We start from the raw sequence: 19,942 nt of genomic DNA on the forward strand, positions 1-19,942 counted from the left end.
AAGGAGTTGCCTGGATTCTAATATCCAGACAAGGTGGCAGTTGGCCATGCACTCAAAGGTCTTCCCCATGCAGCTAGTGAGGGCAACAGTATGTTAACTACTTGGGCATGTACGGTCTTTCCCCAGGGGATGTGTCACAAGCTGCAGACAGTGCAGAATCCAGCTCCCACACAGAAAATGGACAGTTACAATCTTCATCAGAGGTGGACTGGACGTCCAAACTGCATATCTCAGCAACCGCCTTATGGCGCTGGAAACCTGTATCCTGCCTGGCTGTTGCAGTAATTTTGGCAAAATATGCCACCATAATCTGGGCAATGCCTCGCAGGTTGATTTGGAGAGTGCCATTCCCCATTACAGCAGCCATGGGGCACGTGCCTCTTCTCCCAGAAATTCTCCTGATGGTATCCCACACAACAGACCTTTTGATGGAGCAATTATTGGTATTCAGGAACTGTTGCCACGACCTCTTCTTGCTATCTCAAATAATTGGGCAACAATTTGCCCTCACCACTCGAAGGCTGCAAGATTCTCTGCAGTTGGCCGACACTTGAACATACGCAGAGCCGCATGCCTGGTCCTGATTTCTGAGTGGCATTCGGCATTCCACAAAGGGACAGCTTGCCTCTTCTTTTGCCACGTGGACTTTGGAATGGACGCTACAGTAGTGTGGTGGATCATTCTGGTGATGAGCCACCCATGCCTTGATATTCACACAATGTTCAAACTGGGCCAACTGGCTATAAAGTGTCCAGTCGGCTCTACCGAGCACCCATTGCAGCAGTTTCTTTCGGGTTCCACCCCATCTGGCAGATGAATCCAGATCGGGTCATGATCACTTCCATGCAAGTAACTGACCGCTTCCCATTGAGCAATGTCAGCAAGCACTGGAGAGCAAAGCGAGAGATCAATGCCAGAAAATAATCCAGTTGTCGTGCAGAAGCGAGTGCTCTGTCCCGCATGTAGCAAGTATGCGCATGATGACACGAGAAGCATCTCAAATTGCTCTACCCCTGAGGCAGACAGTTGCAGAACCCCAAAGCGCATCGTGTGCTTTAAAATCACCACAGATGATGAAGGGACGTGGGAGCTGTGTAATAAGGTCAGTTAGGGCCTCTTCATCAAGTGCATCATGTGGAGGCAAGTAAAGGGAACATATTGTCAACAGGTCAGACGTGCACTGAAACAGCAACTGATTGTAAAAGTCGTCACGAGAGATGCGAGGAATGGTAGTCAATATTGATGAACAAATCTACACCTCCTCTAGCTCTCTCTCCACTCAGGCTGTCCTTTTTGTGGAGTACATAGCCTCGTAGCTCTTGAGTGTATGACTGATGGAAACGAGACAAAGTGGTCTACCCTGAGATAAGAGATGGAGTTCCTCCACATACGTCGTTAACCCCTGCAAGTTCCACTGTAGGATGGGAGCCATTTCATCAATGTGATTTTAATTTACCCCTGTCTTTGCACCACTGAGGTGGATCACTTGTAGAGAAAGGGGGAGTGGAGGGACTGCTTGGATCTGAGGCATCTGACCCCATGATGTTCTCCTCCATCAGTCAGATGTGAAAGAATGATGTCTGATGGCGTTCGGGACAGCTTTCGACCCGAATGTCATGAATCTTTCCCTGCACCCAGTCCCTTTGATGATGATGGGGAAAGGGGTCATTGAGAGGCATTCTGCTTATTGTGTGCCTTCTTGACAGTCACTACGGAACTGTTGCTGGTCTTTTTTGTGGTGGCTGCTTGGATTGCTTTACCCTTACTCGTTTTGCCTTGACATGTACACATGCATGTACAGATGCTGATGGTGGATGGTTGTACACTGGACGACATCTGCATCAAGTCATCGACCTAAGGAACAGGTTGCAGCCCTATGGAAGCATAAGAAGTGGTAAACACAGGAGGTTTCATTGCCTTATATTCCTTTTTGGCTTCAGCATAGGGGATCCGATTGGTGAATTAATTCCTAAATATTTCATCCCTTTGCAAAAACAGGATAGTCTTGGCTCCAGCCTGGGTGGCTCCCAGAGCAGTTAACGCATACACTGCTGGAGATGGACAGTCAATCCCAGCTTCATGGGCTGCCTTTCCACTTTTCCCACAGGTTGCTTCACCCCCACAAGTCCGGATTGTGTGACGAAAACACTGCGATTTGTAGCACCACATAGCATTAGGTACATAAGGCCTGACACTAAGACGGAGGAAACCCACCATGATGTGGTCTGGCAACGTTGGAGAATTGAAGGTCACAATGAAGGTGGCGGTCTTCTCAATTTCTCCATTACTCCTACACATCCTATGCTCTATGCCCACTATCCCCTGTAATGCCCATTACTGTTTAAGTTCGGCTATGTCGATATCCATAATGTCATGGCATCTGACCACACCTTTGCTAGAGTTTAGGGTTTTATGCAGTTTAACAGTTACATCAAATTCACCCAACTTTCCAGTCTTCATAAGTAGTTCCATCTGCTTTACACTGTTAGTCTCAGACAGCATGGGAACCATTCTGCAGCCACTTCACAGACTTCAGAAAGTCTTAGGACTTGCTGGAAGCCTGAATATAGAAGGGGGACACTTTTTCAAACGTCCCCTCCTTCCTCTTAATGACCAAAAACACATTTTGATTTATGACTCCTTCAGCCCTATCTAGATCGGGTCGTGATCACTTCCATGCAAGTAACTGACCGCTTCCCATTGAGCAATGTCAGCAAGCACTGGAGAGCAAAGTGAGAGATCAACTGATGCAGGTTACCAGGAGGGCTAGCTCCGCCTGGACATCGGGAATGGGTTTACCTTTGGAACACCAACACCACATACAAAGTTTGCCAAGGTAATCCCATTCCCGATGTCCAGGCGGATCTTCAAGGAATCCTCAGAACCTTAGGCCCCCTGCAAAACCTTTCACCTGACTCCATCAACCTCCTGACTCCACAGACACCCCGCACCCCTACCTTCTACCTTCTACCTTCTTCCTAAAATCCACAAACCCAATCATCCCGGCCGCCCCATTGTAGCTGGTTACCAAGCCCCCACAGAACGGATCTCTGCCTACGTAGATCAACACCTTCAACCCATTACATGCAGTCTCCCATCCTTCATCAAAGACACCAACCACTTTCTCGAACGCCTGGAATCCTTACCCAATCTGTTACCCCCGGAAACCATCCTTGTAACCGTTGATGCCACTTCCTTATACACAAATATTCCGCACGTCCAGTGCCTCACTGCGATGGAGCATTTCCTTTCACGCCGATCACCTGCCACCCTACCTAAAACCTCTTTCCACATTACCTTAGCCAGCTTCATCCTGACCCACAACTTCTTCACTTTTGAAGGCCAGACATACCAACAACTAAAGGGAACAGCCATGGGTACCAGGATGGCCCCCTCGTACGCCAACCTATTCATGGGTCGCCTAGAGGAAGCCGCCTTGGTTACCCAGGCCTGCCAACCCAAAGTTTGGTACAGATTTATTGATGACATTTTCATGATCTGGACTCACAGTGAAGAAGAACTCCAGAATTTCCTCTCCAACCTCAACTCCTTTGGTTCCATCAGATTCACCTGGTCCTACTCCAAATCCCACGCCACTTTCCTTGACGTTGACCTCCATCTGTCCAATTGCCAGCTTCACACGTCCGTCCACATCAAACCCACCAACAAGCAACAGTACCTCCATTATGACAGCTGCCACCCATTCCACATCAAACGGTCCCTTCCCTACAGCCTAGGTCTTAGTGGCAAACGAATCTGCCCCAGTCCGGAATCCCTGAACCATTACACCAACAACCTGACAACAGCTTTCGCATCCCGTAACTACCCTCCCGACCTGGTACAGAAGCAAATAACCAGAGCCACTTCCTCATCCACTCAAACCCAGAACCTCCCACAGAAGAACCACAAAAGTGTCCTACTTGTGACAGGATACTTTCCGGAACTGGACCAGACTCTGAATGTGGCTCTCCAGCAGGGATACGACTTCCTCAAATCCTGCCCTGAAATGAGATCCATCCTTCATGAAATCCTCCCCACTCCACCAAGAGTGTCTTTCCGCCGTCCACCTAACCTTCGTAACCTGTTAGTTCATCCCTATGAAATCCCCAAACCACCTTCCCTACTCTGTGGCTCCTATCCTTGTAACCGCCCCCCGTGTAAAACCTGTCCCATGCACCCTCTCACCACCACCTACACCACTCCTGTAACCCGGAAGGTGTACACGATCAAAGGCAGAGCCACGTGTGAAAGCACCCACGTGATTTACGAACTGACCCGCCTACACTGTGATGCATTCTATGTGGGAATGACCAGCAACAAACTGTCCTACGCATGAATGGACACAGGCAGACAGTGTTTGTTGGTAATGAGGATCACCCTGTGGCTAAACATGCCTTGGTGCACAGCCAGCACATCTTGGCACAGTGTTACACCGTCCGGGTTATCTGGATACTTCCCACCAACACCAACCCATCCGAACTCCGGAGATGGGAACTTGCTCTTCAATATATCCTCTCTTCTCGTTATCCGCCAGGCCCCAACCTCCGCTAATTTCAAGTTGCCGCCACTCATACCTCACCTGTCATTCAACAACATCTTTGCCTCTGCACTTCCGCCTCGACTGACATCTCTGCCCAAACTCTTTGTCTTTAAATATGTCTGCTTGTGTCTGTATATGTGTGGATGGATGTGTATGTGTGTGCGCGCGCGTCCTTTTTTCCCCCCTAAGGCAAGTCTTTCCGCTCCCGGGATTGGAATGACTCCTTACCCTCTCCCTTAAAACCCACATCCTTTCGTCTTTCCCTCTCCTTCCCTCTTTCCTGATGAGGCAACAGTTTGTTGCGAAAGCTTGAATTTTGTGTGTATGTTTGTGTTTGTTTGTGTGTCTGTCGACCTGCCAGCACTTTCATTTGGTAAGTCACATCATCTTTGTTTTTAGGTATATTTTTCCTACGTGGAATGAGAGAGAGAGAGAGAGAGAGAGAGAGAGAGAGAGAGATTCCACATGGGAAAAATATATCTAAAAACAAAGACGATGTGACTTACCAAACGAAAGCGCTGGCAGGTCGATAGACACACAAACAAACACAAACATCACACAAAATTCAAGCTTTTGCAACCAACGGTTGCTTCGTCAGGAAAGAGGGAAGGAGAGGGAAATACGAAAGGATGTGGGTTTTAAGGGAGAGGGTAAGGTGTCATTCCAATCCCGGGAGTGGAAAGACTTACCTTAGGGGGAAAAAAGGACGGGTATACACACACACACAAAATATATATATATATATATATATATATATATATATATATATATATATATATATATATATATATATATATATATATATATATATATATATATATATATATATATATACATACAAGCAGACATATTCAAAGACAAAGAGTTTGGGCAGAGATGTCAGTCGAGGCAGAAGTGCAGAGGCAAAGATGATGTTGAATGACAGGTGAGGTATGAGTGGCGGCAACTTGAAATTAGCGGAGATTGAGGCCTGGTGGATAACGAGAAGAGAGGATATATTGAAGGGCAAGTTCCCATCTCTGGAGTTCGGATAGGTTGGTGTTAGTGGGAAGTATCCAGATAACCTGGACGGTTTAACACTGTGCGAAGATGTGCTGGCCGTGCACCAAGGCATGTTTAGCCACAGGGTGATCCTCATTACCAACAAACACTGTCTGCCTGTGTCCATTCATGCGAATGGACATCCTTTCGTCTTTCCCTCTCCTTCCCTCTTTCCTGACGAAGCAACCGTTGGTTGCGAAAGCTTGAATTTTGTGTGATATTTGTGTGTCTATCGACCTGCCAGCGCTTTCGTTTGGTAAGTCACATCATCTTTGCTTTTATATATATAAAGGTCAGGCCTCCTTGTCCTCCTCCTCCATAGGTCCAGGAGGGAAGGGCTCGGAGAGGAGCAGACTTCTGCAAGATCACGCACCGAAAGAACATCGGCGACCTTCGGGGGCATGGACTGTAGGTCCCATAGCCAAGTTATGGCATCAGGCCTCCAGCCTGAGAAACACTAGGAACAGCGGTCCCAGAGGAGAGCCTCATAACCGGCAAGGGCTGAAGAAGAGGTACACTTCTGCAGCCAGGGAGGGGAAGCAGCACCCAGAAGGAAGTGCGGGAACCACTGGGGAGAGGAAGAGGAGAGGAGGGCAGGACCATATAAGGAGGAAAGAAGAGGGTAACAGATGCAAAGTTAGATGTCATATTTCTGATGAGCCTCAGTGTAGGATAAATGATCAAGGGACTTGTGCTCCTGCACCTTCTTTTACTTCTGATAAACTGGGCAATATGGTGAGTGGGGAGAGTAATGGTTGTGACAATTAACACACACGGGCTGCAGACACACAGGCTCTCCTCATGGAGTGGGTGTCCACACAGAGGGTCCACTGAACAGAGGGAAGACACATGCCCAAAACACAAGACCATAAGCACCTCAGGGTGGCAGGACATGAGGCCTCATGTCACATCGATAATACATAATCTTGACCTTCTATGGGAGAATATCTCCCCCACATACCAGAAAAAATGTGCCAGTATTGGTGTGATAGTCCTTACGACCTTTCTGCACAAGACAGACAAAATTAAACGCCCCTTCATTCCAGAGTGACTTAGAGTGCCTCATCATTTTGAAGGATGAGGTCCCTGTGAAACTGACTTCCTGAACCATATTTGAAGACTAGTGAGGAGTAATGGACACCAGGACATTGCGAAGATGAGCACAAACACAAAGGGCTTTTCGCGGATGATGCTGTAGTATACAGAGAAGTTGCAGCATTAGAAAATTGTAGCGAAATGCAGGAAGATCTGCAGCAGATAGGCACTTGGTGCAGGGAGTGGCAACTGACCCTTAACATAGACAAATGTAATGTATTGCGAATACATAGAAAGAAGGATCCTTTATTGTATGATTACACGATAGCGGAACAAACACTGGTAGCAGTTGCTTCTGTAAAATATTTGGGAGTATGCGTGCGGAACGATTTGAAGTAGAATGATCATATAAAATTAATTGTTGGTAAGGCGGATACCAGGTTGAGATTCATTGGGAGAGTCCTTAGAAAATGTAGTCCATCAACAAAGGAGGTGGCTTACAAAACACTCGTTCGACCTATACTTGAGTATTGCTCATCCGTGTGGGATCCATACCAGATCAGGTTGACGGAAGAGATAGAGAAGATCCAAAGAAGAGCGGCGCATTTCGTCACAGGGTTATTTGGTAACCGTGATAGCGTTACGGAGATGTTTAATAAACTCAAGTGGCAGACTCTGCAAGAGAGGCGCTCTGCATCGCGGTGTAGCTTGCTCGCCAGGTTTCGAGAGGGTGCGTTTCTGGATGAGGTATCGAATATATTGCTTCCCCCTATTTATACCTCCCGAGGAGATCACGAATGTAAAATTAGAGAGATTCGAGTGCGCACGGAGGCTTTCAGATAGTCGTTCTTCCCGCGAACCATACGTGACTGGAACAGAAAAGGGAGGTAATGACAGTGGCACGTAAAGTGCCCTCTGCCACACACCGTTGGGTGGCTTGCGGAGTATAAATGTAGACGTAGATTGGGTGGCAGTAGTAGTTTTGATAAACAGGGAGACCAACCACATCTTATTGAGAGACTCCACTTTGCCAAACACAAGTTCGATATTTTCTACAGAAAATAATGGCTTTGAGGCAGTGAACATGATCCATCTGCCTGAGGGCAGACCAGCAAGTGGGGAAAGTGTTTCACCCCAAACTGGAGAGCCTGGTCCTACTACCAGGGTGTAGCCAAGGAAGTGAAGCCACAGAATCATAAGAAGCTGCATTCAATGATCCACTACCAACCAGAAGAATGCTGCACAATAGTCCAGTGCCTCTTGTGCACCATACACAAACTCTTGAAAAAACTGAGAGCCCCAGTGGATGGGGAAGGGGGGGGGGGGGGAGGAAGGGGAGTAGTAAGTGAACTGGGGTGAAGGTTGTGTCAGGTGAGGTGGTGTAAAGTGGATACAGGGAGAGAAAGGTGGGAAGCAGGAGGAGGGGTTGGGGATAGGTAGCTAGTGGCTCACAGGGAGGCAGGAGTGCAGGCTAGGAATTTCAGAAGACAGAGGTGGCAGGTGCATAAGCTAGGCATGTAGCACATGGGTAAGGTGCGGCTTATGAAGATGACATGGATACATGGGTTGAGGTATGGGATCAGTGGGTTAGCAGAGATTGAGCCCAAAAGGATAATCAAGTGGAGTAACAGAACAATATCCTTCAGCAGCACTTTGATTATTTATCAGAAGGCCCGAAAATGAGAGGTACCCTATCCAAGATCGTTCTCATGCCTCCTGAAGTGGTATCCCATCATTCACCCAACCTACACAACATCCTAGTCCATCACTAAGCCATTCTCATCCCAATCCCTTGCCACAGGTGTTATATCACTGTGGAAGATTCATGTGCCAGACCTGCCTGATTCACCCACCCAATACATTCTACTCCAGTTCTAGCAAAGGCTCATCCTACCCCATCATCAGAGACAGCCACATCATAACAACCCTGCTGGAAATACTTGAGTTCTCCTCAGTGGCGTATGCACATGGGAGGGGGGACGGGAGGAGGTGGGGGGACGGGAGGAGGTGGGGAGGCAAGTGGGTCGCGCGCCCACCCCTTGTGGGCCTCCCCACATTGCCCCCCTTGCCACCCCCGCCAGCCAGCCCGCACGCTATTCGTTCGTTTCTTTCGTCAGTCAGCTCAACTTAATCGAGATATCAAGTGTATTACAAGTTAGGTATGGGACATTATTGATGCGTATATGTCCAGTAATAGTGACTTTCGAGAAGATTCCTAAAAATGCATTGTTACTATACAGGCTCTCCTTCGAATGCACTAGAAAGGAACGGAATCGACAATAAAAGTTCCACACACCAATTGTCAGACGACATCCTCATTGGAAACTCACCCTTATATTATACATCATAAGGTACATACTGGCTTGTCGCTTTCACAGTAGGTATTTGTTCACACTCCATAGAAGTCTGGAAGTGAACATTCTGGTAGCCAATGTTCTCGAAACAACTGAGCCACATATATAAGGAAAGCAGAGTCGCTGCCAGGTAGTCAGTTTGAAAGCTACAATTGTCGAGATAACTTTGAAGTGATAAAAAGTGAACAACTGTGATTATTGGCTGTTACCATGGACTTCAGTCAATGTTGTGCTTAGTGATGTTAGAAATATGTAGATTGTGACTCTGTGTGTTTTAGTGCTAAGTGTACTAGTGTTGCATTTTTCAGTGTGAATAAAGTGTTTATTTTAGAATAATTTGAATCTAATTTGCCTACACCATAACAATATAGTAAAATGAATCATTATGTGTAATAAGAAGAAGAAAAGTAGAAACATCTGAGGATACTGAACACCATTCACCCGCAAAAACACCACCAGATGTACAGGCAGAGCCCAGCACTTCGTCGAATCTTCCACAACAAAGTTCATCGACTGATTCCTTTAATCCCACAGATATTGGCAATTATTTGGATATATTAGCATCAGGAAATACTAGTGATGATATAAAACACAAGCTTCTCACAGCTCCAAGGAAACCTGAAAAAGGTTATATCTTTCCTACTTCCGAGCACAACAAGAAGGTACGGGTTGAATTTTCTTACAAGGTAATTGGGACTTCATTGCATTAACTGTTCTATTTTTGTGAATAATAAAATGGTTCGAGCAAAGAAATCCATTACTGCCAAGAAACTAGTGACTGGTCCACTAACAAAGTGCGCCAAACTTACTGGTAAATATGGTGATCTTGAGACCCATTCTCAGCTCAAATACCTCGTTGAAGCATCAACAGATGCAAAATTATTATTGGTGACATGAGACAACAACGAACTTTAGGACATAAATCAACTGAAAGACGGAGAATGGAAAGCATTAGGGAAAACGGAGACCTATAATAAAAACCATCATATTTCATGGAAAGTAAAATACTTCTCTGTGGGGACATAGAGATGATGGGAGTCTCTTAGTCTACATGAAAATGATCATGAAAGTATACTGAGTAACGAGGGAAGCTTTAGAGCTCTTCTAAGATTTAGAATTGACGCTGGAGACTTGCAACTAAAACATCACCTTGAGACCACTAAAGCGAATGCCACTTATATAAGTGAAACAATGTGTAATGAACTTATTTCATGCTATGAAACAGTGATGTCCAAGAATATTGGAGGAAATTAAAGAGTCTCATTATTACAGCATAATCTTCAAGGAGACTACGGACATAGTGCTAAATGAGTTTAGCTGTAAGAGATGTTGATGGTGACAGCAAATTACACGACAGATTTTTGGGTTTCATTGACAACCATTAAGACAATGGCTGTAGTAGAAACATTGACGATGAACCTCGAGAGAGTCAAGATGAAGAGCATAGCATTACTGGTAAAGTACTCGGTACTATGATTCTAAGGAGAATGGAAAGCCTTTCTCTGTCACTGGAGAACTCTGTGGGTACAGGCTGTGATGTTAATAAGTCAGTTAATATGTCAGGTTTGACAGGAGCTGTGGCTACAATAAAAAAGAAAGCTACCAATGCATAAGTAGCACCGTGTCGAAGTCATCAGCTCAACCTCACTGTCTCTCACAGTGCAAAGTTACAAGTGCAAGAAACTCACTTGGTACTATTGAAGTAGTAGTGCCGTTCTTTACAGCGTCTAGCAAGTGGTTCATAACAATGAAGCGTCACCTAAAACATTCGCTTCCACCAGATTGTCAAACAAGGTAGGTTGAGTGAAATGATGGTGTTATTGTGAGTTTATCATCGCTCTCTTCACACTGAGTGATATTATGAGCATAATATATCCAGCCATCAAAGTCTTACAAGACCCTAGCTTGGACATCGTAATGGCAAAAGCGAAATTAAATTCGACACTCAAGGTGTACGACAGCACGAGAGCTAATGCTGACAGCTCTTTGTTCGTACTGTTGAAGAGATGAAAGCATTTATGGAAGAGTCAGACGACGTCTAGATAAGTGTTCCTTGTCTTACCGGCAGACAAACACACAGGGAAAACTGCAATCATAATGATGATGCTATTACATATTGGAAAAGAACTGTTTTTATTCCAACACAGGACCACGTTATGACGGACATGAGAGAACGTTTTGCTGAAGAAAATACAGTATTTATCATTTCAAATTCAACGTACTTTTGCCCTCACAACTACTGAAACATGATAATGACCTGGAACATAAACTCAATCAGTGCTTAACTGAACTACCATTCTCTGATGAAGAATCACTCTTTGTGATTAAAAAGAGACTAATAGGAGAGATTCTTCAATACAAGCAAACAAGCATAAACACCCTTAATGATCATGATTCTGTTATGCAAGCATTTCTGTTTGTCCTAGCTCTAACTCTCCTACTTTGCACGTCGTACAAAATATTCGCTTGTCTGCATGCATCTATTACTACAGTAGAAAGAAGTTTTTCAACAATGCAGCGTACAAAGACATGGCTTAGGTCGACAATGAAGGAGGCTCGACATTATGGCTTAGTTCTGTTGAACACTCACCTTGACATTGATTGTGCAATAGAAGATTTAATTAACCAATTTGTCAGGAGGAATAGGCACATCGAATTTATCATTTAAGGAAGAGGATCACAATTTTAACTTTTTTTATATTATAAGGTGGCATTGTCTTCTATATGTGAATAATCAGTTTAAATAAAACTTTCTTAAAGTTTGCATGTGACTTGATAATTTTTTATTACGGTAAAAGTAAAGGTAGCACAAGATATCTTTAGTGCCCCCTCTAAGTTTTTCTGTATCCGCCACTGTTTCTCCTATGCCCCTCCTTTTTTCTCTGCCTGCCCTCCTTCCAAACACAAATAGATTCCCTTATTTTAACGTAGCTATGATAAAAATCTTGTCTACATTTGTTTGTCTGTACTTACCAAACCACATCACAAAACTGCCTCACTCTAAAGTTAACCACATTCTTTTTCACTGCAAAAATCAACTCATGACCGTACTAAATAATCTTTTTTCACATTATTTTCTTTTTATTGCAATTAAACAGAAGCTACCAGTAAATTTAATGATTAAAACAACTTTCTTCAACTTTATTTTGTAACAGTTTTCGAAAAGCAAACACACATTCTATCACTCTGATTGAAGGAATGAATCTTTTATACTCAATTTTATTTTCACTGGTACCTTCACAGCTTCCAGTATATTTCTCTCAGCCTTTGTATGTGCAGTGTCTTTTTGGTTTCGGACAATAGAAGCTTTCCGCAACACTTTCATGGCAAATATGGTACCAGCATCTTTGCCTGTCACCTTCCGAACCTGAAACACTTTACCATAACCACCTTTACCAAGCACTTTTCGAAGCTCAAAGTCTTGTGGACCAGTCTTCTCACTACCGGGATTAACATTCTGTTCTGAAAGCTGCACAGTCTCTACACCTTCAGACCTACAGTAAAAAAAAAAAAGAAGAAAAAAAAAAAAGAAAATTACATAAGCTAGATAGCATGATTTATTAGTTTTTATAATTTTAATTAATTACTGCAATACATTACATATGAAATAACTAACTATAAATAACACATAGCAGTAAGAGTGCTTGCAGGAATGCAGCTTCCGCTTTATTAGAAAGCTATATACAAGAGGTACTTACAAAGCTTTAGTTATAAATTCAAATAATTAATGTTAAGCAATTAAATTTTTATTTTTTTGCAGGCACATGTTTGCAGACCTGGTTCACACTGAAATCCCTGTACAGCAGTACCGTAGCATGCTGCAAGAGAAGTCAAAACAAATGTTGCAGCCCATCCCTGCTCTATCAACGGGGGCCACGACATTTGTTTTGGGTTCTCTTGCAGTGTGCTATGGTACTGTGGTGCAGGGATTTCAGTGTGAACCACTTCTACAAACAAACCAATTTGCTACATACTTAATTTTCTTGTGATGATAACTGAAACCATTTGACTACTCTTCATGGTAAATATGTAATGGTGTTGTAACTATAAACAAAACAGATATTTTTCTGGGACTAAGTGTGTATATACAGGGTGCACATAAAGTCCAGGAACACTTTCAATTATTTATTGCACAAGAACTACACACTGTACAGCATTATACATACGTCATTTTAAAGAGAAACCCTGAAAGTTTTTTTTTTTTTTTTTTCATGTATACTGCCACAGCATAGTTAGGTAATTTGCCAATAGTCAGCTCCTTGTTAATGTCTCTCATTTGCACTCCACTTACACTTCACTCACACTGGGATGTCCTCTTCTCTTTGCAGGGCACAAGCAACCCGTCTTAATGAATTTGTTGTGCCAGTGGTAAATGGCCTTCCTTGTTGGTGGCTTCTTACCGTACTTGGTTCTAAACATCCATTGAATAGCTGGAGCACACTTGTTTTTGTTGAACTCCAACACACAGAAAGCTCGCTCCGCACCTGAACTCGCTGTGTTTGCGTCTAGCGTTGACTATCGGCAAATTACCAAACTATGCGGTGGCAGTATATATGACAAAAAAACTTTCAGGGTTTCTCTTCAAAATGACATATGTATGATATGTGTACAATGTTTGGTTCTTGTGCAATAAATAATTGAAAGTGTTCCCTGACTTAATTTACACCCTGTGTGTGTGTGGGGGGGGGGGGGGGGGCACGCTCGCACTGACTGGGCTAAGTATCTCACAAAATTAGTGTCATACAACAAAACGGGGAGAAAAAGACGGCGTTACAGATGGTGCTGCCATAGGTCAAATTGACAGAAATTGCATTTTTAAATAGGTACCCCCATTTTTATTACATATTCATACAGTACGTAAATAAAGAGGAATGTTTGATTTGGAACATTTGTTTCACTTTGTAATGGACGGCACTGTAATATTCTCACCAATGTAGCAACGTACCCAATAGCACTGTGTGCAATGCATTACTTAAATTAGGTATGATAATATGCTTGTCCAGTCATAATAATTATGCGGAAGACACGCAACCAAGAACTGCAACAAATGAATATGCCCAAATAAGTGTTTTAGCTGCAGTTGAGGCTAATCTGCACATCAGTAGCAGACAAATTGAGTGGGATCAGGAATTTCAAAAACATCAGTTTTGAGAATTCTACATCATACATTTCACCCTTACCATATTTCTATGCACCAGGAATTGCATGGCGATGATTTTGAATGTCATAAATTTTTGCCACTGGGCACAAAATAAATTACGAGGCGATAATAGGTTTATCTTCTTCAAGGGTTCTATTTAGTGACAAAGCATCATTCACAAATAGAGGCAATGTAAACTGGCATAATATGCAATATTAGGCAAACAGAAAATTCATGATGGCTGCAACAAGTGGAACATTAGCGAACCTGGTGGGTTAATGTATGCTGTGGAATTATGGGAGGATATCTAATTGGACCTTATTTTAACACTGGCAATCTGAACGGTGCAATGTATGCCAATTTCTTAATTAATATTTTACTGATTCTATAACAAGATGTTTCACTTCATGACAGAATGGTGATGTACGTTCAACATGATGGATGGCTGGCACATAGCATGCATGCAGTTGAAGCAGTATTAAATAAAACATTTAATGACAAGTGGATTGGTCGTAGATGCACCATCCTATGGCCTGCACGTTCACCGGACCTTACATCTCCGAACTTCTTTCTTTGGGGAAAATTGAAAGATATTTGTTATCGTGATCCACTGACAATGCCTGAAAACATGCATCAGCGCATTGTCAATGCACATGTGACAAATGCTGAAGAAGATCTACTCACGGTTGAAAGGAATTTCATTACACATATTGCCAAATGCATTGAAGCTGGAGGACATCATTTTGAACATTTATTACATTAAAGAGGTTATTATGGTTGTTCATGCAGTAACAGCATACGTTCCCATAATTTATGATAAGGTCAATAAAAGTAAATGTACCACATTAGAACAACAGAAATAAAGTCCAAACATAACCAAGTTTTGTGTTTTAATTTAAAAACCACATTGTTACCAAGTGTTCATCCAAATGGGTGTTGCAAAAGTGTTGCCAGTGCAGGATCCTATGCACGAACTGACCTCTCGATTATTTCCCATAATTATTCAATGGGATTCTTGTCGGGCGATCTGGATGCTCAAATCAATTCACTCTAATCGTCTTCAAACTAATTGCAAACTACTGTGACCCATGACATGACACTGTTTATTCAGGAAAATGAAGTCCATGAATGGCTGCAAATGGTCTCAAAGTAGCTGAACATAACTATTTACAATCAATGGTCAGTTCAGGTGGACCAAAGGACCCAGTCCATTCCATGCAAACACAGACAAACATCATTATTGAGCCACCATCAGCTTGTACAGTGCCTTGTTAAGAACTTGAATCCACGGCTTCGAGGGGTCTGTGTCACACATTAACCTTAACATCAGATATTATCAACTGAAATCAGGACTCATCTGATCAGGCCACGGTTTTCCAGTCATATAGCGGCCAACAGCTATGGTCACGAGCCCAGGAGAGATGCTGCAAGTGAGGTCATGTTGTAAGCAAAGGAACTTGCTTCAGTCATCTTCTGCCATAGCCCACTGACACCAAATTTTGCCACACTGTCCTAATGGATACATTCATCGTATGTACCTCACTGACTTCTGTGCTTATTTCAAGCAGTGTTGCTTGTCTGTTAGCACTTAAAACTCTCCGCCAATGCGAATGTTCTTGGTCATTACAAAGAATGTAAACAGTGTTCCTTGCTAAGTCCTGGGGCTAAATTTAAAATGAATTTAGTTTTGGGCTAACGGGCTCTGTTATCTTGCCACATGTTACCTTCTATCAAATTCTCGAAAGCCCACCATATTGGTTATTTTTCTGAAGAATAACTAAAAATTTTCCATGGATTTAGTTGTTTGAAAATAATCTAAACACACACAATTTTACTACAGATGACCCTAAGTTCAGGAATCAACTTCTAGAAAATTAAGGTGGCTTGGCAGCATTGCCGGTGACTTGTGCTTGAATATGAGGAATCATCTGTCTCTAAGCTGAGAGCTGTGGTAATTGTTGGATGCAATTGCTTGTTGCTCAAAATTGATGAGGTTTTTGGCTTTTATTTCCTGATAATTCAAAAGAATAAATGTGGTTTCAGTTGCCTGAGACTGCAGTTGTGAGCGCGCGCGTGTGTGCGCGCACCTGTCTATCATTGATGAAGGCCAATGGCCGAAAGCTTTAATTGTGAGAGTCTTTGTTGGGCCTATCTGTGACTCAGCATCTCTGCTATAAAGGGAGTAGCAACTTTCCTTCTCATAATATTGTCACAGTCCATCCTGGATTTTCCATTGTTTAAAAGAATAAATGTTTCATACCTGTGTTAGGTTAACAGTTAAAACAGAAACTGAGAGCTTTATTCCAGGTTTAAGATTGGCTACCAGGAACGAAACTGCCCCTTTCCACTTATGGTGTTTGTCACGTACTACACCTCTAACCAGCTGGTTTAAAAGAAGATTATGTCACATGACCTTTGTTGTCCCCATGGTCAGGAGGGAACCTATGAACCATACTACAGACTTCTGTCTAGAAAAATTAGATGGAATCATCTTGAAAACGAGAAAACATGTGCAATATCCGAATTTATTGTCTGCTGTAAGGTGTTTGCCCGTACCAATACCTCCTGAAAAGTGTGACGCTGCGGGAACATAAATAAAGTAGCAGATACTCAGGAGAGACAACGGGAGATATGCAAGCTCACAATATTTCTGAGGCTATTATGAATCAAATGCGCCACATTTTTGTTTGAAGGGGACCTCAAAGATCTTTTTTGGATTTAAATCTGTTGAATAATCTTGATCTTTTAGCTTCATGATTAAAAGGACAGAATTTTCCTCTTTGCAATATGGTAGTGAGTTAGTGTGTATTGAGATCACCATGTTCTTTACACTGAATAGTTCCCCAAAGATGATGATATGATTTTTTTGTAATGATATCAAGTCTGTGAGTGTAAACAAGTGCTTTTTGTTCATCGATTCCAGAGAAAGCAGTATTCCTCCACAATGGGAACAAATTTACTTCTGTTTCAGTTGCTAATGCTGTTAATCTGAAGGAGACATGAAACTTTAAACTGATGATAAATATGAAAGTTGTGTGTGTGACAAGCCTGGGCACAGAAAGCATTGTTACTCTTTTCTTTACAAATGGGACAGACAAGGAAAAGGACTATTATGGGGGACTGTTTGCCTCTGCTGTAAATTAAACTGGGTATTTTTGTTAAAGCATCAAAACAAGTCCACATAGATTTTTGACAGAAGTTTCAAAAAATCGAAAACAAGGGAGGAATATTTGTACAACTGTGAATCAGGGAATTAATGCCTTATGAATGCTCTGTTGGTTTGGTAGCTGAAGTTTAATTAATGGCAAGGCTGTGTGTCCCAAGTGTCTGCAAAATCTTTTTAGGGAACCACATGACAGAACTATTATCATATTTTACTATCACTATTGAGATTGCACCATGTTTTGAGATGAAACCAATCACTTAAACTACATTTCTCAAATGATTATTTTGACATACTCCCAGATAACCTAGGTGCCGTCAGCGATGAACATGGCCAACTCTTCCAACTGAGCATTTCTCATACAGAAAATCATTACCACGCCAAATAGAACACGGCAATGTTGTGAGATTATTGGAAATTTGTGGTAAGCTCCTATGGGACCAAACTGCTGAGGTCATTGGTCCCTAGGCTTACACAGTACTTAATCTACAAGCTTACGCTAAGGACAAAACACACACACACACACACACACACACACACACACACACACACACACACACACACACACTTGAGGGAGGACTCTATAGGGGGGGGGGGGGGGGAGGTCTCTTTCCACGAGACCAAACGCGGGGTCCACGCAAACGTCGCTGAACGACAACACTCGGCGAGAGCAGAAACAGCATTTTGAATGCCGCGCACCAAAGCGTCCCGAGAAAAACACTGGTCGAGTGCTTGCAATCCACACAGGGAGTCACTGCAGATGACAAATGACTCCCAAGGGCAGGAGGGAAGGTGAGCGAGTGCACGATAACGAGTAACCAGCTCCGCAGTGAAAACACTGCTGCCACAAGGCAGGGAATGCTGCTCAACGTAGTCGCCATGGATGAAAGCAAACCCAGTGCATCCGTTGACCACAGAACCATCGGTGTAGACTACATCTGCACCGCGAAACGAGGCAAGAAGAGACATGATTTGTTGATGAAGGCTGGCAGGTGGAACGGAGGACTTGGAGTCGCAGGACAAATCCAAGCAAAGCTGCAAGCGAGGGAGGGACCAAGGAGGGGTAGAAGAAGAAGGCCGGAAGGATGGTGGAAAGGGAAAGTACTCAAGTGACGAGAAAAGGGAACAAATGCGGACCGCGATTGGAAGACCCAACCTAGGCCGCCGTCATGGGGAGGGTAGTGCAGAAGATGGAAAAAGGAGCCTGCGGTTTGGGTGGTCGGGTGAAGCATGGTCGCGGGCAATGTATGACTCAAGCAACTGCTGTTGGCGGAATCGTAGGGGAGGGATTCCAGCTTCTACAAGAAGGCTAGTCACCGGACTAGCGCAGGAGGCACCTTTCGCCAGTCTGACGCTACAATGGAGAATCGGGTTGAGGATCTGCAACGTTGAAGGTGCTGCTGAGTCGTACACCACACTCCCGTAGTCGAGATGGGACTGGACTAAGGCCTTATAGAGCTGTAGGAGGGTTGCTCATGTAGCCTCCCAAACGGTGTGGCTGATGCAGCGAAGGATGTTGAGGTGCCGCCAGCACCGTTGTTTAAGCTCGCGAAGATGAGGTGTCCAAGTGAGCTGAGCATCAAACAGCATGCCAAGAAAGAGATGCGTATCCTCAATACGAAAGAGATCATTGGCAAGGTAGAGCTCTGGATGGAGGTGGACCGTTCAATGACGACAGAAATGCATCACTCGGGTCTTAGAGGCTGAGAACTGAAAACCATGGTTGGATGACCAAATATGTGCCTTACGGATAGCTCCCTGCAGCCGCCATTCAGCGACACTGATGCTTGTGGAACTGTAATAAAGACATTGTCATCGGCATATAGAGAGGAACAGACCAATGAGCCCACCGCAGCTGCAAGACCATTAATCGCCACCAAAAAGAGGGGAACACTGAGAACCGAGCCCTGCGGGACACCGTTCTCCTGAATATGATCAGAGCTAAAATAAGTGCCAACTCTAACCCAAAAGGAGCAATTGGAGAGAAAATTCCGTAGAAAAATCTGAAGTGGACCCCATAAGCCCCATTCGTGCAGCGTAGCAAGGATATGATGGCGCCAGGTGGTATCGTACGCCTTCCAAAGATCAAAGAAAACAGCAACTAGATGTTCTCGACGAGTGAAAGCTGTATGAATAGCCGACTCTAGCGAAACTAAATTGTCGATCGCTGAGCGGCCCTGACGGAAGCCCCCCCTGTTGCTGGGCCAGGAGGCCCCGAGCTTCGAGGGTCCACATGAACCGCCGACTCACCATCCATTCCAGGAGTTTGCACGTAATGTTGGTAAGGCTGATAGGGTGATAGCTATCAACCACCAGCGGATCTGCACCAGGTTTCAGCACCGGGATGGTAACACTATCCTGCCAACAAGTTGGGAAAAATGCCCTCCATCCAGATGCGGTTAAACAGGGCGAGTAATTCACCTTGACAGTGCACCGAGAGAAGGCGAAGAAATTGGTCTGGACCTGGAGAGGTATTGGGGCAAGCTGTAAGGGCACTTTGGAACTCCCATTCACTAAATGGAGTGTTGTATCGTTCCCAAAGGTGCATGCTCTTTAATGGCGCAGAATTCTGCGCTGTAGCCTGCTGACACAGAATTACGAGTGAAGTACTCTGCCAGATGTTCGGCGATGGCGATTGGGTCAGTACAAAGTGTACCCCGAAGAGAAAG

At 43.9% G+C, this 19,942-nt stretch overlaps 1 protein-coding gene across 2 annotated transcripts in view; it reads right to left on the reverse strand.

Annotated features, from left to right (window-relative positions):
- Positions 1-19,942, reverse strand: part of LOC126251125 (ribosomal protein S6 kinase beta-1) — a 207,081-nt gene that overhangs the window by 142,881 nt on the left and 44,258 nt on the right. For both annotated transcript variants that reach the window (XM_049951614.1, XM_049951615.1), the window contains one exon: positions 12,206-12,464. In XM_049951614.1, the coding sequence (XP_049807571.1) occupies positions 12,206-12,464 (259 nt within the window). The remainder of the gene's footprint in view (positions 1-12,205; positions 12,465-19,942) is intronic.

Source organism: Schistocerca nitens, chromosome 1 (assembly GCF_023898315.1).
Source record: "Schistocerca nitens isolate TAMUIC-IGC-003100 chromosome 1, iqSchNite1.1, whole genome shotgun sequence".
Taxonomy (NCBI): Eukaryota; Metazoa; Arthropoda; class Insecta; order Orthoptera; family Acrididae; genus Schistocerca; species Schistocerca nitens.